General features: G+C 37.6%; 1 protein-coding gene across 1 annotated transcript in view; it reads right to left on the bottom strand.

Moving 5' to 3' along the window:
* Nucleotides 1-5492: 5492 nt before the first annotated feature.
* LOC104546581 (PEX5-related protein-like) overlaps nt 5493-23766 on the bottom strand; it is a gene marked incomplete at both ends in the record, with an annotated part of 21257 nt that continues 2983 nt past the window's right edge. Inside the window, 4 exons of the mRNA XM_010192003.1 lie at nt 5493-5589; nt 6727-6853; nt 7989-8198; nt 10077-10188. Coding sequence (XP_010190305.1) covers nt 5493-5589; nt 6727-6853; nt 7989-8198; nt 10077-10188 — 546 coding nt within the window. The remainder of the gene's footprint in view (nt 5590-6726; nt 6854-7988; nt 8199-10076; nt 10189-23766) is intronic.

Here is a 23766-nt window from a genome sequence, read left to right as displayed (position 1 = left end):
ATTTGCCATCTCTTTCAATATTCTTGGATGTCAGGAAGCACAGAGCACGAGGGAAGTCTACGCTGAAGATCTCTTGTTTCTGTTTTCACATCTACTTTGGTTCATATTTTTTTCCTTTGGTGAGGCCAGGAAGAGATTTCAGGTTGTCATTGAAAACATATCAAAACCCAATCCTACACAAAAACCAGCTAATTTACCAATTGATAGAATTTAGAGCAGGAGAGATAACTGGTTAAAATAATCTGTTTGCCTGTATATCACATGATGGCATTTGTCACTCAGCACCCGCAGGATAAAACTGACGTTCCACAGAGAATAAATTGAGTTTGTCTGCAATATATGTCTTTGAGGGAGGTGCTTGGATTTAATTTAATGTTATCAAGAGACCTTAATCTTATCAGTTTGTTTGCAGATTTGTTTAACTGCCCTCCTTGTTTCTTTTATTAATTTTAATTTCAGTTTCCAACTATCATTTACTCTTTTTCCAGTAGTTTAAAGCCCTTTTTAGTACCCCTTATTTTCTCTGTGGAAAGATACTGATGGCTTTAATCAAGTTTTATTTGTCTTTTAAATTATATAAAGAGATTGAGATTAAATTACCTCATTATGAAGCATTTTATTCAGATTTCAACTGTTTTTAGTCTCTTTTACTTTCCCTCTTTATTTTTTATAGCTCTATTTTTTTATAGCCATACAGACCATGAAAGTAAAACCTGTAATCCAGTACTTGTATTGCCATTTCTTTATACAGAAATCAGGTGATCTCCTGTCTCCCATTAATTACGCCTGCTTCTACATGCACTTCTTGCCACAGTACTGCACAGGGAGCACTCGTGTTGACATCCTCGCACACCCTGAGCCATAGATTCTTTTCAAATTGCCTTCCAGCACACTGTTACAACTAGAGCCTGCATTCTTGTTCTGAAATGTATGATTTTTCAGGTGACAGTATTTGAATATATCTTTATACAGATGTCTTGGTCACCAGCTCATTTTTGTGACACTCTTATTTAGCTTCTTTTTTATTCCACTGTTGCACCATATGCAAATTTTATCAGGAATGGCTTGCATATTTATTTTTAGATCAATAATATTGAAGATCATGGTTTCTCTTTGGAATCACAGAAGAACCCCCATGTGATTACCATTCCTAGTAGATAACTACTGTTCCTGAGATTTTAAGTTAGTCAGTTTTAATCTGTTTGACAACTGCTGCATTCATACTGAATGGTGTTAATTTTAAAATCAAAATATGGTACGTTAATTCAAACATCTTGCAGAATATTACACAGCAACATTTATCAACCCAACCTGTAATCTGATCAAAGAATTAAATTTGGTTTTCTTGACACAAAACTCTGTTGATAGACACTAATTATGTTCCTGGCCTTTTCATTATTTACGAGTTGGCTCTTGCAAACTCATTACGTCCACTTTTTAATCTTTTGTTTCCAGTGACTACAATTTCCTTAGGTCAAGGACAATTCTGTAAATCATGATGTTCAGACTGAGTAATAACGCAGAAGGGTAGAGTGAGCGTGTTGGGGCAGTAGGCAGGCAAGGGGGAAGAGGACTAGAAGCACAGAAGTGCCCTCCTCTGCCACTTGTCAGAGTATAAACAACATCCCTGCATAATCCCCACAGAAATTGACTTTCACCTCCACTAAATGCACAGCCAGAGAGAAAAAGGTAACGAACAAAACCCACGTAAGCTACATTTGCATATAGACAATGCAGAGTCGTATTCTGAGTTGTGATACCAAGAAATGGAAGATCTCACGTATAACAAATACGCTGCCTTTTGCTAGTGCAGGAAGAGAGGGGATGGGCATAGAGTGACAGCACTGGAGAACTTCACATCTCCTGCTGGTGGTGGAGTGGGACTCTGCAGCTGCCTTCCTTCAGGGGAGCCCAAGGTGGGGCATGGGTCAGGGTAGAACGGGTATATCTGAGGTATGGACATTCTGCATACGCTGTGTTTGATGTGCTCACCACTCTACAATGGAGGTGCTGTAGCTGATCACTGGCTGCTGTCTTTGAGGACAAAAATCTTCCATTCTGATGAATTTGCATGCACTTCCCTGTGCTTTTAGTCTGCTTATGTGCTGTTGGACCTTAACTGTTGGTGAGAGGCTTAAATTATAGTCTTAACTTTTGAGCAGGTCTTCAAATAATGGGGGTGGTGAGTAGGTCGAGAGAGGTTCTCCTCCCCCTCTACTCTGCCCTGGTGAGACCGCATCTGGAATATTGTGTCCAGTTCTGGGCCCCTCAGTTCAAGAAGGACAGGGAACTGCTGGAGAGAGTCCAGCGTAGGGCTACAAAGATGATCAAGGGAGTGGAGCATCTCCCTTATGAGGAGCGGCTGAGGGAGCTGGGTCTCTTTAGTTTGCAGAAGAGGAGACTGAGGGGAGACCTCATTCATGTTTATAAATATTTAAAGGGTGAGTGTCACGAGGATGGAGCCAGGCTCTTCTCGGTGACAAACAATGAGAGGACAAGAGGTAATGGGCACAAGCTGGAACACAGGAGGTTCCACTTAAATTTGAGAAGAAACTTCTTCTCAGTGAGGGTGACAGAGCACTGGAACAGGCTGCCCAGAGAGGTTGTGGAGTCTCCTTCTCTGGAGACATTCAAAACCCGCCTGGACGCCTTCCTGTGCAACCTCATCTAGGCGTTCCTGCTCCGGCAGGGGGATTGGACTAGATGATCTTTTGAGGTCCCTTCCAATCCCTAACGTTCTGTGATTCTGTGAAAATCTGTCCCTTTTAACTCTTCAGTTTATTAGAGTAACTGGCACATCCAAGGAGAGCTAGGGCTTTTAGTCTTACTGCAGCTATATGGGGAAGTAGGGAATAAATTTTGCATTGTTGCCCCAAACTGCAGATTTCTAAGGTTTACAGGCTTTGCACTGTGTCTTTGTCTAAGAGCGCTGACAGAATTAGGTACAATTTTTTTGCATGTAAGAATTTTTGTGTATGCATTCTGAGTGAGCAGTAAAATATCTAAAATGCCCAGGGAGGCATTTAGGGAGTTAAAACATGAGCAGACTTTATGCATATACAGTTGAACATATTATCTCATTCTGCAGTTTGTAATTATAAGAGAAAAAAATAAACCTTCAAAAAAACCCAAACACCACAGGATATCTCAGTACTAATAAAAATGCAACATGGAACTTTCCAGAGTGGCAGATGAAAGAAAGAACAAAGATACTTTGGGCTAATGCAGTTTAAGAGTTAATAATAGGTAACTTATGATGTGAGTAGAGTACTGAGAAGCAAGACGGCCAGATCCAATGACAGCTGCCATGCTATTGCCCATTCCAGTCACACTTCTTCCTTATTAATCCAAAGCTTGCCTTTGTGATTTTGTATTGACATAAGTGGTGGTAAAGACGGGATTTTTTTAAGAAAAGTGCATAATTTTAATGAAATTATGACTTAGTTACTTAGTATTTTACTTTGAGGAACTAAATCTAACATGTCAAACATGAGTGATTGTCTGAGAAATTGCTGGTGGAAAATTGCAGCAAGTTTTGACAAGATGAAATCTTTAGGGTATGGCAGAATCTGTTGCATATGCAAAGGTTACCCTGAAATGAGATAGACAGGATCTATAGAGGACAAAATATGGAAAACACGTGCTTTGGTAAAAGCTCTAACGTGATGTTTTTTTACAAGCAGTTTAAGAACTCAGTCAAGACAGATGAGCCTGTTTGTTGGGAACTGACAACTTGAACAGTCCAAGAATAAGCAGGATGAAGCAGGCAGTGAATGAAAATAGTAAATTTCCAAGTAAACTACCTAGAATAAGAATGCAATCTCACTTCAGGTTATTTCTCTGCACTAATAAGTACCAGCCTAACAACATTTTGTGACTTTAATGGAGCACAAGTTTGAAAAAAAGCAGCTTATGGTAAAACAAAACAAAACATGAGGTATACCAGCACAACATATAGGAATTTTACACTCTGCATCTTTTTCAAGTCGGCTGATTCAACCTCACATTTTATATTCTGAAACAACAATCATTTTACAAGATAGTATGGAGCCTCAACTGACTGAACTTACACCGAATTAAAAATATAGATTTTTGCTTCTGCAGTTATTCTAGTGGAAGATAAACAGGAAATAGATCGTATAAAGTAGAGATGTTATATACTACATTTGTAACTGCTTTTACAGACAGCCACAGCACTTAAATTCTGTGACTGTCTTCTTGATCTACGTACAACTTGGTTGAGCACAAACTTCCTGGCATTTAGATCTATTAGGCTGAGGAACAGCCTCCTAAAACCAGAGAAGAGGTACTTAAAGATAAGCTGGACAAAGCATATGAAAACACAATGTCCATCTCAAGTAGATGACATTATGCAATAGATCTTTTCCATTACTAAGTTGTATAAATCTATTGCACAGAAAAGAAAGATAAACTAGTGTTAGGCTTTCCAAAGGGAAAAAAATGCTGTTTGTAGTGTAGAGATGGCAGGGAAGTAAAGAGGACTTTTTTCCTGACCAAAACACAGGAATGGATCCTGATGACTGGGTTCTGTTTCTGTTTTCTGCAAAAACTGGTGCATAATCTCAGGAAAGACATTTAGTGTTTTAGTGTCTCATTTTCCATTTTCAAATGAGGCTATTATTTTCCATTAATTTCCAGATTTTCCATCTGACAGAAAGATTTTGAAGTCCAGGCATAAACATAGCTGTGGAGGAGAAGAAAATAGTTTTCTAATAAAAGTTAATCCACCAAACAGCTCTCTGGTTGAGTGGCATTGGTGGAACTTGAAATTTTTCCGTTAAGAAGCCAGAAAGAAGGTGTATAAGCAACCTGATCTATGTGAACGCATATAAAAATGTATGTTTGCATGTATATATTCATACATACATACCTAAAACCATAGAAGTCTAAGTAATCATTTCCACAAGGTCCTGTTCGATATATAATATGACAGTGGAATTTGGCAAATCTACAGACTTTCAGCTCAGAGTCCTCTGTATTGCTTTTCCAGCAGGAAAAAGTCCTTTGAACACACTGCTCTCTCATTTGTGGAGATAAACTGCTAATGAACATTAGTCTAATGATTCCTTCCTTAGCCATTTCCCCATTCTGGAGATTCCTGGTTGATCAAGAGACCTGGAGAATAGACATATTACAGGGAGAGGGAACCCTGTAATTTTGAATTTCAGAACTGGAGGAAGGGAGAAAAGCTGATGCTGTGAATTGTAGTTTGAAGTCTTTCTCTCTGTACAAGAAGGTCACAGTTCACTACAGTATTAAACTTGGAATATTTGACATGCTGACTTGAGATGCAAGTTAGTGTCATAACATATTAATTGGGAAATTGTGTGAAAATGCGGCTGTATGAGTCTTTTAACCGATGATCCTGAAAATATCCTATATATAGTTCTTCCAGAATGTGAACAGTTAGCCAGTGGGACAATTCCTACTTGCTTAACCTTATTGTTAATAAATCTACCAAATCCTCTTACCTGTGTTGCAGGTGTAAGTTCTAATTCTGATGTTGAATCAGAGTTCAAGGCACTCTTGACGTTACTCAGCTCAGACTGTGATCTGTTTTCTGTGGACCTAGAAATAGTGCATTTGCATACTCATCACTGCTCACCAAGACATGCTGCCTTCTGTTTTTCAGGTTCAGAAGCACATACTGATTAATTAGGTTATTTCTTTAAACTGAATTGTTTAACTTGCAGTTATCAAAAGTGCCTGGACCCTTCTCAGTGTTCTCACTCTTACACTTTCCAGTAACATGCAGACAATAGTTAATACAACGGAACAGAGTCAAGCCTGATAGAGCCCTGCATATATATTGGTATGAAATTAATATAATGGAATGAAGACTTTTCCTCTACCACTATGCTTCTACTTCACAGCCAGGCAAAATGAAGCTAGGCAATGAAACAATACTGTGCCTGCAGTCAGTGTTTAAGAATCAGCCATCACATTACGAGACTTCACCTTGGCATATGTGCATTTTTGTGCCACAATATCCTAATATTCTTTCTTCCTAGAAAATGAAACCTTGGAGACCAAAATCAAGTTAATTGAGCATTTGTGTATGGTTCTAAGTTAATGAAACACACAGAGATAAAGGGCAGGGTAAGATACAGGATAAGCATCATTTGGTCAGAAAACTGCTTCTAGCATATGAAAATGCTAATTATAGCTGTGTAATTTAGTGAATGAGTGTTGCTCACATATCAAGAAGGCAGCAGAGTTAATCTATATGAACTGTTCGCAAAAGCAAAGTCCAATTCTTCCTAAATTTACAGCCCCTACAATTTTAGTTGAACTGAGTGAAAGAGGTAGTATCTGGCTAGGATATTTTATCTTGCCTCTGCCAGTCATATGTAAAACCAAAATACCCTGGATATCCACTGACTGTCAGATCACAGCCAAGTATGTGTTTTTATGCATTTTACTCACATGTTTGTAGTTGGTTTTGGATCACTGCATGCCTCTGTAGAATTCTCACCGCCACTTATTTATTAATGGCACCTGCTACTTTTCACTACATTAAAAACTGCTGGCAAAATTTCATTTTATTGTGTGCTTGCTTATGATACATTGTCCAAAATTTCTGCTTAAACTTATTTAATGTAATCATAACAGATTCAATAATATGACTTGTTAACAAGTGAGGATTTCTGTGAATTAAGAGAGCTGGACTGGAAATATTTTTGTAAGGAAAGCAAAAAGTTGTACCATAAAAGCTCTTTTGATGCAGCTCTAGATGATGATGATGTTCGCTGTGTAGAAGGGTGGACCTTGCTACTCCTGTCTCCGTGAAAATTGACGTCATCCCATTTCTCCAGCTGTGTCTGAATATGAACTGAAAAATAAGAAAATAATATATTAATCTTTTAAAGAAACTACTGCAGAAAATTTTATCTCCTCTGTTAAATACAGTTTACAGAGAAAATGGTGCCACCAAATACTGTATTTTAGTTAAGGTCCAATATACAGAAATGTTGTGCACCTTTCTAGCTTATATTCTGTGAAAATATTTGGGAATTCACAAGACTTTTCTAAGTCTATTAGCATTCATCATCAGAATGTCAATGGAACACTCGACTTAAAATCAGTTATTTGTATGTAATTTAGATCTGTTGATAAAATTATATGAAGTCTTTGATAGGTTTGGATATTTTTAATTTCCTAATTATGGTAAAATTATAAAAATAAAACTTCTTTTATTGACTACCATTTAAAAATGACTGTGTAGGCAACAGATATTATTCAGTCATATGTTGGACCTGCTTTGCACAAATCAAATGTTTAGCTCCTGTTTGAAGATAAATTTCTCTAAAAGAATTTCTGTGGTGATAAATGGAAAATTAGCTACCTTGGTATAAATTACATTTACCTTGCAAATTTCTCTGTTGCAGTGCAAGTAATTTAGTTTGGATGGAACTAAATTAAATTCACCTTTTTCAAAGCCCATCTATAGATTATGCTTGGCAGGATATTGAGTTGTGCTCGGGACTTTTTTTTAAACTGTACAAATACAGCTCTTTTGTCTAGAGTGGATATTCTTTTTCCCTAGTATGCATAGACGAAGCAGTATTTACAAATGCCACTTGTATTTCTGACATCTGCAGTTCTGAAAAGGACATCCAGTATGGACCGCCTCTGATTTGTGTTCTTTACCAATTTCTCATGATACCCCTATAGATCATTCTACAATTTTGCTGACCCTGACAAAATGATTTTTGAAAGAATCCTTTCAAAATTTTATTTGCACATTTAGTGACAACTTAATAGGTATAATGGCAAAGGCAAAGGCAAAATGTGTTTACAGTGACTAAGTGTTTTGAGTAGTTTATAATGTGAAACGAAGGTTACACTCCTTGTTAAAATGCTGTGCAACTAAAATTCTGGTGTTGCTTGTTATTTCGTGATAGTAGGAAGGAGAAATATGTGCTGAGCAAGGCTATGTGGCACTGATAAAACAGCTACACTCTTACCTAAATCTAGTGAAGACTTGTCTGAAACTCTGACAGTCTGGGCTTTCTGCTCAGTATCCACACTGATAAGGTCAGAATTGTCTGTCTTCTTTCTGTGGGTTGAAGCTTTTAAGCCTTCACTTCTTGATGGATTCTCTGATTTCTTTGCTTTGTTTTGGGTTTGTAAGACAGGTTCACTAAGATCCAAAAGATCCAGACCTGCTGATAATACTTAGAGACAAAATGTTAGAATTCAATGTTGGTTTGATTTAAATAGCTCACTTTTAAAAAATTTGTTTTAATTGGAAAAAAATTACTAATGTATTTGCATTTGACCAGAGCAGATGTCTATTTCCTGCTTAAAGATGATGACCGGCATATTCTAATATGACTTAGGGATTTCAGGTGCTTAAGTGGATGCAGTTTAAAAAAGCTTGATTTGCATAAAAGGCTTTTCCTCTGAAAATTGTAAAGACATCTTAGGTCTTAAGACTGTGGTCTTACTCCACAGATTTTCTTATGTCGTAAGGGTTTCCTGTACAATTGAGCTTTTAGATAAGATTTGGCTTAATTTTATGATTTATCAAGTAGTGGTAACAGCTGCTTAGGGCACTACTGCTGTGCCACATGCCACTTGCCATTATGGAAAAAGCTGAAGAGTAGAGAGCTTCTTGGGTGGACTTCCTGGCTCATAAAGGAATAACGGTATGTTTAGTAAGCGTTTCCACAGTTGTTGCTGTTTGTCTTTTGGGGGATAAATACTGAATATAATTATAAAGTCTACAGCTAATTCTATTAAGGACTATAGCAGTATAAAAGGCATATTCAGTCTGAGTTCTTAATTTTCAAGTTGCTTAAAGAGTAACATTTACAATTCTTTGGAACATAAAATATAGAAAAACTCCCTTTTTATTATAGTTTTATAGGGTGAGTGTTTTTGACAGATCAATTTGTATTATCTCCTGCAGTGCTTTATCTGTGTTCTTGTTAAATCACTGAATTTCATCAGTCTTCATAGAATTTTTTAGTTTGTTATTAAATAAATCTAATTAACCCCCCAGATCTGATAGATATTCAAGACAGATGCAGGATCTACAGATACTTACTTTTTTACAACAGACACCATTCTTAAAAAAACTGAAATATTTCTGTTCATCCCTGTAATATCTTTAGCTATATATAAAAGGAAAAATATTATTTACAATTGTTATTTAATTCAGTGTCCCAATTTTTGTCATTAGAACTTGCATATTGCTTTAGACACATATTGATTAGATGTAAGGATAAGAATCCAGCTGTCAATTTGTCATTTTAATAATTTGCACGTATGTAGATTTTAATTAAACGGCTTTTAACAAGCCACGTCATTTTATGGGATAGCAATAGAACATAGTAGTACTATGCTGATTTTATTGTATCTCAGTTGATCTGCTCAACTGCTTTGAATACCTTTGCACAAACAGTGAATAGGAGAAGGCCAATTTCTAAAAACACTTCCAAAGAACTATATACTTCAAAGATAATTCAACAATATAATTCAATATAATTCAAAAGGCTTTCAGGATTCACACTTACTTTTTATTATCTGCTCTACTATCTCACCACAACACAAAGGAGCCAAGGAATGTGTTAGATCCTTTCACTAACAAAGTGTCCCAACTCAGCCTTGATAAACTGGTTTGATATCTCTTCCTTTTTCTCTGACATCCCATCCAAGTTTTTATTAAAGAAAAACTTTCTAGAGTAAGGAATAGGTTTGGTTAAATCCAGGCTACATGTGGCTTACCCATAGGTAAAAATTTTGCTAAACAAAGACTGAGAATTGGTCAAACCGATATGTACTTCATGTTGAACTTAAATATGTTCCCTTTAATTCAACCCCAGAAATCTGTTGGAATATACATGATTTGGATCACATCAGATTTTCCCTCAAATGTAATGAATAACGTTTTTGTTTACTAATAGATCGGGCAATTACATTTTAATGCTGGCTTTTAATTTTGTGCAAATAGTAACAAATCAAGAAGTCACTTGACAAAAATGTACCATAATGAAGATGAACCTAAAATTATTACTCTCTAGTGAAGGATAGTAAAGAACTTTGTTTACCTGCAGTGTTTGATGTTACAGGCCTTGCAATAGCTTCTGGTTTAGTTTCACAGAGAAAGTCATCAATGGAGGGGCTCAGAAGGGGTCTGCTTTCTTGTTGCTCATTCACCAGCTAACAACAAAAAACCCAAGGTCACAGAGTGTTGGGATGCAGATTTTAAAGAAATAAAACATATTGTCACAATATCTTGCGCTTTATTTTTGATTGTGAGAGTCAGAGATTGCAATTAGAAGATGTACAAATAGCTCTGGGCTTAAAATAAAAAACTTTAGTTACTCTTTTGGGGCAAAATTATATTCCAGTTTTACAAACTACACAAAAATAAAGCAGCAAGGTGAATTTTCTGTACCAATTATTGCATACTTATTGTTTTAGGGCTAACGTATAAAAAGCCTGATGTAACTCCATTCAAACCAATGGGTAAAGTTGGCTGCCTCTATCACCAGGAGACTAAGCAGGGCTTTTTTAGTATTTGGAAATAGTCGTTTTTTTCACCAGTAACATGCCCATCACAGAACCATAACATCTAGCAAATGTGCATTAGCCCATTAAACAATAACCTGCTGAGACAGAAAACACTTCTCTGCAGTGCAAAGACATATGAATGACAGTGGATGGAGCCTGGTGAATGTATGAGCTTCCTGCATGAGTTTTGGCTGTGTGAAGATTCACAACATGGTTTTTATTTATGAGCAGTTTCCTTTTCTACAGTAATTGCATGAATGCATTGGTTTTCTGCTACCTGAAAGAAATCTGTGTATTACAGGCTATTTCATGTATTAGGGATTAAAAATACAAAACAGTAAAACAGTCTCAGAAATAAGAGTCTCCTCTCCACAATCTCTCTCTGATTGGAGGATCAAGTCATAAGCTGAGCTGGATGGATGCCTGATGGTGTGGCCTGCATTTACTTTATCTTTAATAATGTGAAAACATGTTGTCCCTCTGTCTGTTGCTTTCATCTGAAGCTCTTTCAGCTTTACTTTTATCCTCTTCGCTCTACTTCTCTCTGTTCTCACTCTTTTTCTGTTGTTGAATTTTCAAAATTTTCTCTCAGATATATTTGAACTTTTAAATTTAGGATCCTGAGATGGACTAAAACTGTCGAAAAAGGTATTTACTCATCCTTATTTTACATTTGTTAATTCCTGGCATTTAGCTACTCCAGTAGCATGATTACTGCAGGAGTTATTACAGAAAAACAGCTTAAATTCACTGTTGTTTAACATTTGATTTCTGTATTACGAAGTTGCAAGAAAATACTGGAGCTATTGAAAGAAAAAGTCCATTATTTTGAGGGATCAAACATTTAAGCTGGTCTCTAATGCTGACTGACTGTATAATATGTACATTTGTTCATTTGCCCAGGACCTTACAATTCTGCACTGAAATACCAATTTACATGGAAGACAGATGAGTGATTGCCTGCCCAACTGTGTGTAGCAAAACGTGCAAATGTGGGCACTTAATTCAGAAATGTGGCAATGATGCTGTCCCAAACTCTAATTCTGCATATGCTAAACCCTGACTGCAGATGCCCCTCACAGCTGACTTAATCATGTGGGTTTTTTCTCTCTCCAAATTGATTGTTCAGGTTGCTGTCTCATTCAACACACAGAAGCTACTTGCTTAATTTGGTAAATCTCAATGATTGATTGGAAATTGTATTTATACCAGCTGCACACCTTTGATTTCCATTAAAGGTGACTTACAGTACCCACATTGTCTTCAGGTGTATATTTTAACCTAATACTGATATTTAAGACTTAAGAGGATGTTATTTTTCTGGTAATGATTTGGTGAGAGTCCTTACTCATTTCTATTGGTGAAAAAAATGAAGGTGGATGCCCAGTTAATTCTTGTCCAAATTACTTTCAATACTTTAAAAGTTTCTTATGATCAAATCCAGATATCAGCAAAAATTGCTTGAGTGCGTTTTTCGTTTTGCATTTACACATCCCATTCTAGGAACTAGCACTGGTGACAGCTGCTGCACTTTTGCAAGAAGTTGCATATTCTGATGAACATAGCATCTTAATCTTCAACGATCTATTCTGATATACTAACAGCATAAAAAAAAAGGTCCTATACCACTTGGAAGGTGACAGGAGGGAAGAAATAAGAGGTTCTCTAGGAATCACTGTAAAGATAAAAACTTCATAGAAAATATTCTGTTTCTGTATCTATAAGAGTTTATCAATAGGGTACATTATCACTATTTGTATGCTTATCACATTTCCCATTACAGTCCATGGAAATTTTCTTTAATAAGAAAGAATGGGAGAAGGAGGGAATTAAGAAGGATTATGAGACCAAGACAGCCGAGATCACTCACTGGAGACAATGAAGAATAGAAAATCTGAAGACCCACTGGAAGGCAATTTATTGTCCAAAGGTGTAGCGGGAGTAACAGGATAAACACTGGGAAGACCAGCAGTAATGCTAAGAATCAGTCATGGAGGGGAAGGAGACTAGAATCAACAAAGATCTGAATTTCTCCAAGGTTCAACTGAAGTATAAAGTAGAAGAAGTCTTCTTTCTTTTCACAGCTAGTTATCATATCCCTAGAAATGTCTTTATTATGTTGTTTATATAAGGAAGACCTGTTCAGCAACAGGCCTTCATTAGTCTGATACCAGCAATGTATTGTTCAAAATTCCTTGATAAAATTCTACCATCAAACTGAAAGAAGATTGGTGGTCATATCCAGTTCAACAATTTTGCCAGAAAACACCAAGCTTTAATATTTACTAAGTTGTGCTTTCTTTCTGCTGCATTTATATTATTTAATTAGAAAACAAATAGGTTCCTCGTCTCTTTCTTACTTTGTGAACATATATGCTAAATTAATCAGAGATGGGCCACCTAAATGATCAGAAGAATAAAGAATATATCTTATAGAGAGACTAAGAGGATTTGACTTGCTTAGGCCAATAAAATGAACATTGAGTAGGAATATAATTATTCTTTATGTATACATAAAGGGAGAGTGGTTAGATGACAGTGGAGGAGGAAAGTTATTTCAGCTACACCGAAAGGCTAGCACAACAGAGAGACCTAAAGCAGCCATGAATAGATCTGCTCTAGGAATTAAAAGAATCTTTCTAACTATCACAACAGTGAAGTGTATGAACAGTACTTTTTTAGGGTAAGGGGACAAAAAGCCCATTTCTTTAAAATGTCTTTTGACAAGCTTTCTACATGGCTGTTTATGAGGTGAGTGCTTTTGAGAAGTGGACTGTGGCCCAGAGGATCCCTCCCAGTCCTTTGTTTCCATGACTAAGGACTGGAAGCGGTAGGAGTGTCTTATTAAAATGTGTGAAAAATAATCTGCTTTCATCTGAAATATCTGGGTGTAGGCAGATAGTAATACATGATCAAGTCTACTAATTCTCAATAAATACAAACTACATATGAATAGCAAAACAACTTATTACAAAAATATGGTTTTTATGTGAGGCAGACATTTCATGGTGAATCAAACCTCAACAGGTTAAAAAGTGCCATGAGCTGGTATTTTTGCTGGAGGCAAGCGGGCAGTGGGGTTGGTTTCTGAAATCATCATGTATGCAGTGCTACTTGGTAAGCCCTCACTCTCACACTTTGAATTTCGTTTTGCTGCCTCATATATTGTACCAAATTTATCCCTAGTTTAACTCTGCTCAAATTATTAGAGTTAGATCAGGCATGAATTTGGAGTAGTGCTATAAAACATTCATGAGTTGAAAACTATTATCTATATTAAAGTAATAATTTATGGTTCTCAAGCACCTTTCAAGGTGAATATCACAGAATGCTTTAAAACATTCATGAATCAACCCTGGCACCACTGCAGAGCTGAGAAGTATTATCTCTACTTTGCAGACAAGAGAAGCAAAGGGAAATTAAGAAAGCTGCCCAATGTCACCCGGCACTGGAGGAAGGGGCACTGGGAACAGGAGCCAGGCGGCTGGCACTGCATAGTGTTTGTGTGTGCAATATTTGTACACATGCCAAGCAATATAGACTCAGCCTGTGAAACTGTTGATTTCTGAGTACTAATTTAGCCAGTGAGTGCCATAAATTCTCATAATGTCTCTAAGAACTTTATTTTTCTTTATAAAATTCATTTTAAATAAAGAAAAAGCCTACACACTCCTTGAACTGAAGGATATCCATCTGTGGAGGGTGATATTCCCTACTACTAGTACATCTGAAAAAATTAGTCCATAGTATAAAATACTCTCTCTAAATTAAAATAAATTTTCTGTGACTGGCTTCTGCAGGTGGATAGCACAACAGAAAAATGTGCTTTTTTCCACCCCAGTACTGCTATTGGACTCTTTTGTTCCAAAAAGCATATCTGTGGGGTTTGGTGCTTTGGCAGAGAGCCTAGGAAAACCAAAAGTGTTGTCTGATGGCTGATATCAGCCAAACTCCTTAAATATACTCAAAATAAGGATTATTTAGCAGAGAACTGGGGCAAAGCGCAGAGGCTAGGTCAGGAAGTGGTGTCTGCTGTACTGAAGGCCATGTCTACCATATTTCCCCTCAGAGCCCAGGACTGCCTAGCCTGTGCTGATCATCTGGTCTCCATTTTCTGTGCTCTGTCACCCCCTCCATCCCCAGCTGTGGGCATTTATTCTGCTGATGCAGTTTATAACCTGCAGCTGCCTTTGCTGCCGAATTTCCCTCTAACTGTTGCTTGCTTTGGTTAGTGGTCTCTATGCTGCCTCCAGAGCTGCTGTGAGAAGAGGAGCAGGGGAGAGCAGTGGCTCATGGAGGTTCCCTCTCTGGGTGATCCTAAGGCCTGAAGGGTAGATGGGAGCCCAAGGAATGGTGCTGGTATGGGGACAAAAATATCAAACCCTAGGTGGGCCTAGGTGAGCTGGGGCAGGAGGGGAAGGCATTGCTGTGGATGAGCTGCAAAACTGGCTCCCTGAAAGGGAGCAGCAGCCATGAGAGGGATTTCTTTCTTCTAGCCAGTATCCAGCCTAGTCATAGCTTCCTTCAGTCACTCATCCAGCAACTATTCCTCTGCCCTGCAGTCACCCCTAAATCCACCTAAGCCTTATTTTCTCCCCTTGCCCCCACAGCAGCTCTCTGGCTGGTAAAACACTTTCCTGGAGCCTTGGTCCCAGGGCCCCTCCTCAAGCCTGGCACTGCCTTAGGGACCCTGCATGGGACACAGTGGGTGCCAAGCTGCTGCTGTGGTGACAGCTCTGCTGTCCTGTAAAAACTCATTTTCTGTTCATCTTCAGGGCTTTTGGCTTATGGTTTTAATACAGGTGCCTCTTGTGATGCTGGTGTTGGTGTGTTTTACAATGCCAAAGGCAATACAAGATGATGCATGTATACAGCAACTGCTGTGGCTTTGGTTTTGCTTTGTTCCCAGCCTACATTTTACACTGTAGTAAGAGAGTTACGAAATGTGTAGGGAGTAGCCTGATTATTTGTTTTTTTTTCCCTTAAAAATGGTGGACAGTTGACAGGTCTCTGTTGTGAAAATTTTCCACAGAGCAGCTCAGTTTGGCCTTAAGGCAGAGGGAGCTGGAGCACACCTGGTGCTCAGGGGAACACCTGAGAAGACCAACTTCTTCCTAGTGTCACATTTACAGCTGATAATGTTCTCCTGCACAACGCGACCTGCTCATAGCTACAAGTGCTCTGTCTGCTTTCTCTTCCTAGAGAGCTGGGCTTATGCTGTGGGAGTGCTGGAGCACACTGAGGTTGTCAGTAAAAGGTATGGTCCTGCCATCCTATTTTATATGCTCTCTTACTGCATTCCTGATCTTGGTCTGTTTGCAGTGCACAATGCATGCCGTTTTGTTTCTTTTCTTCATGTTAGTAGGGCATACATAATGCTAGTCTTTAAGATAAATGATTTGGAATTTAAATTGGGAGTTTCTGGTTAAGCATAGGCAGCTAATTAGCACCTATGTTTTGAGCACATAGTGAACTAGTTCTCTTAATTTAAGAGCTTAAATTTCCTCCATGTTCAGTAGGGAGAGATAAATGTCTAGAAAAGCAACTCCAGAGAGAGATCCTGCCTGTCTAATTTAGGTTGTCCCTCAGGAGGCTCTCAAGGGCACCTAGCTTTCCCACTGGCTATATGTGAAACTTATTTTAGAAGGACTGGTTCAAGAGGCACCTAAAACTCAGATGTAAATAGCTATCCAAGTTAGCTGGATTGAATTCTACCCATTTTGTCACCTGAGGCTGACTGATTTATTCAAGGCACTAATTTAGGAGACCCCCAAACTATGAATGGGTAATCTGTGGAGTTCAGCAGCAAAGGTGCTCCTGAGCACACTTGCACCTTTTGCTGTACTGCCTACTCAGTGTGCTGGTGAGAGTGGTTGGGCTGCTGTCTGCATCAGTGAAATGATCTGACCTAGAAAGCTCAGGGTGTGGTAAGGAGCATGGGAGAAAGGAAGAACCTTTTAACTCAGATTTTCTATTGGAGAAATTGTGTTTTTGAGCTTTACTCTGAGAAACTTGTCTGCTGCTTGGGTGAGACCAGACAAAGAGGTGAAGGAGTTAGATTAATTCTAGTACTTTGTAAGTGTTGTAGTGTTCCTTTATCTTAATGAGACTCATCTACTAAGGCATCAGCTAACTTCAATCACTGATTATTTGTATGATACATAGCAATGGTTTCTTGATAGATAGGTTCTCTGCACACATCTAATACATCGTGATCTTTGGTGGCACTCACTAGGATAAGAGGAAAAAGTGAATTTCCACTAACTAGCTATTTCTAAAACCTGATAAATGGGAACCACAACTAGAAATTGAGGTTATTGTTCTCTAGAGCATAATTGGAAGTACTGGCCCGACAGTTGTCTGTGGATCGTTATCTTGGCAGGATTAGAACTGGAAGACCTCCTTTTCTGCTTGCTGAGAGAGGTTTGGAATGGGAACTCCTGACAAAATCACTAGTCTTGTCCTAAAAGCTCAAACTGCATGAGTTATGTTTTTCTTCATTCACTTTTCTAGCTTGTTTATTAATATTTCACAATTAAAGTTACCACCTCACTATTGTGTTGTAGATGTGATCACTACTTGGCTTTTTGCATCATCCTTGTCCCAGGGTCATACTAATTTTTTCTCTGTCATTCTAGTGTCAATTTATGTCCCAACAAAACTGCCGTGCCAGCCAGATATTCAGTTTTCACACAGGAACAGAGAATCAATTCACAGGGCACACAGTATAACTGACCTCCACCTGATCTGAATTGCAGGAAGCTCTAAAACTGAGACACACTCATTTCACCCTCCTGTGCACTTTGGTGTTGCTGCCTCCCTGAAGACTAGTCTTGCTCAGCAGGTGATAACTGGTACCCTGTTGCTAAGCAGTAGAAGTATGTGGAGTGGCCTGTGAATCAAAGGTGACAATATTTTACCTCAAATCACACAAGCCAAGTGATGCCCTGAGGCTTAGTGCACAAAACTGACAGAGGGCTCATGTGAAGTCAGAAAAGCCATGGGAGGATTACTACAGACGCTGTATTGGATATTTAAATTCACATGGCAGCTGCATTGTTTTGGTGTCTAAATTGGTAAATGATAACTCACTTATGTTGTGTCTTCATAAGCAGCAGTTGCATTGCTTGGTGATAACTTGCTGTGCTCGCTGTGTAGCATCCTGTCTATGTTTGTAAGCACTGACCTACACAAGTTAAGGTGTATTGTTGCGAGGTAGGACTAAATATCTTGCAGTTCACCATCTCCTTCTCGCTGTTCCTCTTGGTCTGACTAAAGGAAACTAGACATAGGAATTGCAGTTGTATTTGGCCCCTGCATTTTGGCCTTACTCCAGCAAAGCACTTATGCATGTCCTGCAAAGCTCAAAGTTAAGCATGTGCTTAACAGCCTTCCCATGGGAAAGGGGGCTCTTGTCATATTTTGCCCGCCACTGACAATTTGGCCTTTACTACTCAAAAATGTGATTTAATGTAAATCTTCCTGTTGCATTAATGTCTGCATTCTCTATGTACTTTTTAAGTAAAAGCAGCTGCTTACTAAAACAGAGTGCTTCCATTTCCTGGTTGTTAGAAGATTTTACTTACTTTCCCTCACTTGGTTATACATTGTCTTTGTGGTGTTACCCTGTGATTTGAGTTCTAGCCTCTCCCATTCCCTATATCACTATCTGAACTGGAGAAACAATCTACGATGGTAACCAAAGACAAAATTAACTCATCATCAGAGATGCTTAGACATCCTTGAAGTAATATAGTCACTAAGAAATTGCAAAATGCTCCTTTAAATAAATGATTTCTGTAATGTTATTTTATGGAAGTACCTAGTTTGTACTCCTAAAATGGCCTTGCACTGGGGGATTAACAAGTCTGACACACAAACTGAGTCAGCGCGGGTTGGGAAAGTCTTGTAGAAGAGGAAGGCTACAGAATCCGAAGTTATCTCTTAATGCCCTGAAGAAACCTATGCTGTGGGTGGGGGCACAAGTGCCATGACTGTATCTACAGGGAACAAATAGTAACTCATTATGCTAGATTCTGGTTTCTGTATCATTAATTGAAAGGACTTTTTGTGTGGCAACTCCAGCTGAGGAGGAAGTCTGACTTTGAGAACAAAACTTCTCAAGTGCTTTAAATAAGATGCAGAGGGCAGAAGTTAGAGGAGCCCTGTTTCACTCACATTGCAGGTATTACATTTGTACTCTTGCAGCATCTCTGGGGGCAACTATGGTGATTGCTTACAAAATATTAGAAAATTATTTGGTGTTTTTCGTTAGCTAAAAGTAAAGAATGCTGCCAGCACGTGGAATGGAGATTCATGTACAAATTATTTGTGAACTACCAGGGATCCATAGATAAGTTCAAGAGTTTCAGCAGTAGTGGGTTGTGTACAGCCTCGTGCACGGGTCTGAGTGTGGTACGTAATCAAATGTTAATTTAGATGAAAGATGCAAAACTGCTTTTTAAAGACCAAATTTTCATGCTATAGCAGCATGGAGACTGTAAAGATGAAGATGAGAGACTTAACAATATCAAATATATCATGGCATTTCACAGAATCTAATTTTTGTGAAGCTTACACCATTCCTACTGATCTTCAGCTGTGTTGAAAATGCCCTTTGTTAATTTCCCATGAAAAAATTCATTTTTTAGTGTACTCTTGCTGTATCTTTGCATAGAGGCTGTAATTATTTTGAAATCACTCATATTTTTTTTCATCCATTCCTGTATGTTTTTCTTTTAAAACAGAGCTCTGTAGCATATCTAGGATATGGCTGTGGCTTTGGATGCATTACCGTGGGCAGTCATAGGAATCAAGTCATAATTTCGGAAGTTATGCAGGCTTTCTCCGTAGGGATCTGTCACGGTGTGTGCTTGCTTTGAAATGTTTTTTTTTGCAGATTGAAAAGCTTGAAACTCGAAAGCTATTAGTGATTTTTTTTTTACTTAAAATTTGGTAGAACAGTTGCACTGAACAAACAGTGAGTTCACTGAATACAGAACTGTAGTACATGGCTTGCAACTCTTTAACAGGACAGTGGATTTCTATGTAGAGTATTCATGAATGAAGAACCAACAAGTTTCTGAAAACTAATTCCTATTTGTAAATAATTAATACTAAAAAAAGGGTTAAACTGGCATAATTCATTATTTATAAAGCAAGTTTGTCCAAATCTTTCTGTGCTTATGGAATGGTAAGGCATTTTAAAACGTATGAAACAGTATAGTTAACTTTTTGTTTTATGAAAAAATTACACCATCAATTCCCATGGTAATTTCAAATTAAAACTGTTATTTCATGGAAGTGTATTTAATTTATCTGACAGAGAAATCTGTATAACTTTAGGCAAGCAGCCAATTTATTACTTTTAAGCATATTGTCAAGACAACTTTATTATACTCATGAGAATATTACTGCTGAAATTATGCATACTGCCCTAAAAGCATTAATAGTGTGGAGCAGTATTTAACTTAGACGTGAAGAATCAATCAATATTTGTACTGCTAAGCATGCATTTAGGAATTCTGTATTTTCTTTTTACTCTTCTAGTATTTACCCTGTATTAATTGCAGATGAAAAGGAGTTATCAGTAGGACTTAAGAAGTGCCCCCTGCTAAACTACTCAAAACTTTTATAATAAATCAAATGAGACAGTTTTAAGATGTATGGAAGATACTGCCAATGAATTTATCATGAATCCTTTAAAAAGAATATAAAAATATCTCAGGTCTAGTTCTCCTAAGATCAGTGTGGAAACTGCCACTGTTCTCAGAGGGCAGACTGGAATGTACAGTGAATTATTGCAGTCCAAATTTAATTACTGTCATTATCTAAAACTGGCATAATTTTTGTCTTTTTTTTTTACATTAATATATACAAATTAGTTAAAATGGAGTTAGTTATGGTTTAGATTGGTATAAAAGAGAACAGAAGCTAATTACATGCACTTTAACTTTCTGCCATTCTATTATAATGTTATCCTGTAAACATTTATGGAGTGGGCTGTAAGTCAAAAGAAGTCTAATGCTAAGAGACTTAGAATGAGCACGATTGATTCAGATGAGACTTAACTCTTACATGGAAAACTGTGATTACACAATCAAATTCACATAGAGAATCTTTGATACGCAGTAAGCAAATTTGCTAATATTAGGAGCTAAATATTAGCTGTATTTTCTGTTTCCTTTATAAAGTTGAAAGGAAGCATTTGTAAGATTTCCTACAGTGTTTAAAAATAAAAAAACACACCAAAACAAACAAAAAACAAAACCCCAGAACAATGGAAAAAGCCCAAAGAACCAAGAAAAAAAAAAATCAGTGGAATTCAGGCAGTGGAAATGGTTGAGCATTTCAGTCAGAAGCCCTAGAGCAAATATAAATATGCTTGGATCAACAAATGGCATGCAAATGAAGCTCAATTTAAAAAAAAAAAAGAATAAGAATGTTCTCACTTTGAATACTAACTAATGCCTCATGGAGACGCTATAAAAAGTGTAAGGCATCTGGTGGCGTTAACTGCGGTGTAGTCATGAAACATATCCCTCCCTTTTTTTTACTTTTGACAATTTGTGTGTTGTAGCCTGCAGATTTCATGGGATACTATGAATTTCAGTATGTTTCTTGTAATTTCAACTTTTTAAATTGCTTCTTTCCAGTTCAACTCTTCAAACTAAGTGTTCTGTAGGTTAACTTTTAAAATTATAAGCAGTCAATATAAAATTTTTACTCTGAGCAATGTCTGTTTAGTTCATATAAATTCAAAGTAGTCAGCAGCTCCCATATTTTTCAGTTATAAACAGAAGTGGAGATAGCTTTCAATAGATATTTTCCATTTCTTTTACTTCTTGGTGATTTTTTCACGGGATGCCATTTTTGCTCTATGTAACTCCAGAATGTATTTGCTGCAGGGTCATCTTGGACATGAATCACCTCCCACAGGTGTTATTTCTTACTATTTTCTTGATAGGGATCCTACCATCATAACCTTTGCAATGCATGTGCTCTAACGAAGAATTCAAATTAGATGAGATGAATCTGGGACATATAAGTCCTGTGACACTGAGAGATTTGTTTGTTTAAAATCAGCCTGGCAAGGCATTTAAACATGCACTCTTCTACTGCTTGATAAAGCACTTAATAATATTTTAAAATATAAGTGTGGATCAAAGTACTTCATTGAATCAGATCTTTGGAGGCTCGCTGACCTGTTGTAAATCGGGAATTTCATAGCTGACTGTACAATTAAACTTTGACTTCAGGGGATATTTAGGTCTAAATTTCTCATTGGAAAGTCATACTGAAGTGGGCTTTTTTTTTTTCTCCTGACAAATGCAAAGAAGCTGTGAAGATGTTAAACAAAAATTTTATTTGGAATCCAAATCAAACTTTTATGCATGTTTTTTCTCATTTATTTTTCTGTTTCTGTTAGCAGTATATTTGCTCATAGCTTAACTTCCAGCTAATCTTTGAACCGTCAGCAAACTTTTTTTTCTGTTCATATTAAAACAAAACAAAACCCCAAACCGAAACCCAAACTCTTTTTCAATTTGTTTTGGTCTCTTCTGAAGTATCTTTGAAAAGATGAAGGGAGACAGCAACATAGTACAGACTTACGTTCTGCAAAATCCTATTAGTACTGAAAGCTCACTCTGTTGATGCTTGAAGTATTAAAGTTGGCAACTGCTGAATGCTTTCTCACACCAGTAAAATGACTTTCATTGAAACTAACTGAGATAGAATCACAAAAAATAGATACTGAAAGGCCTACTCAATTACTAAGAATACCCCTCTGCTTATTGTGGTATATTCATTACTGCTGGATTGATGGTCGAGATTCCCAGTTGCCACATATTGGCATAGCCCCACTGAAATCTACAGTACTTTTTTGGTTCATGTTATTTGAACATTTGTCTCCAGATCTGATTTTATGAAATAATCTGTGAATTGGAAACTTCATCAAAATTTAATTCACAGTCAACAAATAAGTGTCATCTTTTATAAGCAGGGCTTTGCTAGGAGCATAATAATAAAATGTGAATATTTATCTGACTTGGTCTGTGTTGGATATGTTTTTAACATTTTCCAGAGGAAGAGAGCAAAGAGGCATCTCTTAAAATACAAATTCAGGGGCCTCCCTAGATTATCACTATTTCAAAATGAGGATTTAAAGTCTCCTTGTGTATCAGATTCCACTTACGCTTCCTGTGGGATCTGCTTCCACATTCGGGCATGATTAATCCTCCATTCATCAAGGATTTTGAAAATGGGTTGTTTGAGGGTTTGCTTTTATGGTTTTGTTTGTTTAATTTGTTTATTTACTTTTAGAAAAGCCAGTACTCCTCTATCTGGGCCTGATCCTTGCCTTTCCCTTGCAGGTTTCTTGCTTGGTTAGTTGTAGGGATGGAGCACCATAGATCCCTAAAGTATATAATTCTTTCTTGAAGATATACAGGTGCCTGTGCTGGGTTCAGTGGTGGTGACAGCTTTGGAAAGACCAGGCATTATTCGCATGACCCAATTTACTCTGGCTCAGGAAATGTGCTTGCAGCCAATTTGGAACTTGCATGTTTCACCCTGTGAGCAGCAACCACATCCATCTGTTTCATCATGTGAAGAGCGGAGACAAACACTTTGATGGTGATGGCCAAATGTATATCACAATATAGCGGTGCGTTACTCTGAATGAATGGTCTGAACAAGAGGTTTACACAAACACGCTGAGGAGGAAGCATCTCAGAACAACATCACAGCCACACAATTAGGATACAAATGATGAATGCAATATGGTCGTATAACTGCACGTCACACATACATGATGCAGAGATGGCTATGGAAAATACTCACTTTTTCACTTGATTCTGCTTCCTTTTGGCTTCTGCACCCCTTTGGTGCATAGCAGGGAAGTAGGTATTTGTGTTTAGTGGAAGAAATTACACTGACTAACAGACACAAGCATTTTACTCACAAATTTATCAAAGACTATTGCTGAGTAGACTGACAGACAACCACTACAAATGGTGCATCGAACATTTAACGAACCCAGGCTGAACTGGCCTTGTTGAAGGAATTTTTCCACTTTTTGAGGGGTGGGGGGATGTGGGAAGAGGGATCAGCTTTTTTTATATTGGCTTCTTACTGTTTGTTAATAATTTAGTAGGAAATTAGAAATGATGCCTTGAAGAGAGCATCCTTTTCCTTTGTGTAGTTCCTAGAGTTCACCACAAG

The sequence above is a fragment of the Mesitornis unicolor genome, unplaced genomic scaffold, assembly GCF_000695765.1.
Source record: "Mesitornis unicolor isolate BGI_N332 unplaced genomic scaffold, ASM69576v1 scaffold28909, whole genome shotgun sequence".
NCBI classification, from domain to species: Eukaryota; Metazoa; Chordata; class Aves; order Mesitornithiformes; family Mesitornithidae; genus Mesitornis; species Mesitornis unicolor.
The sequence above is the reverse complement of the archived record's forward strand: the minus strand, read 5'-3'. Positions and strand labels throughout refer to the sequence as shown.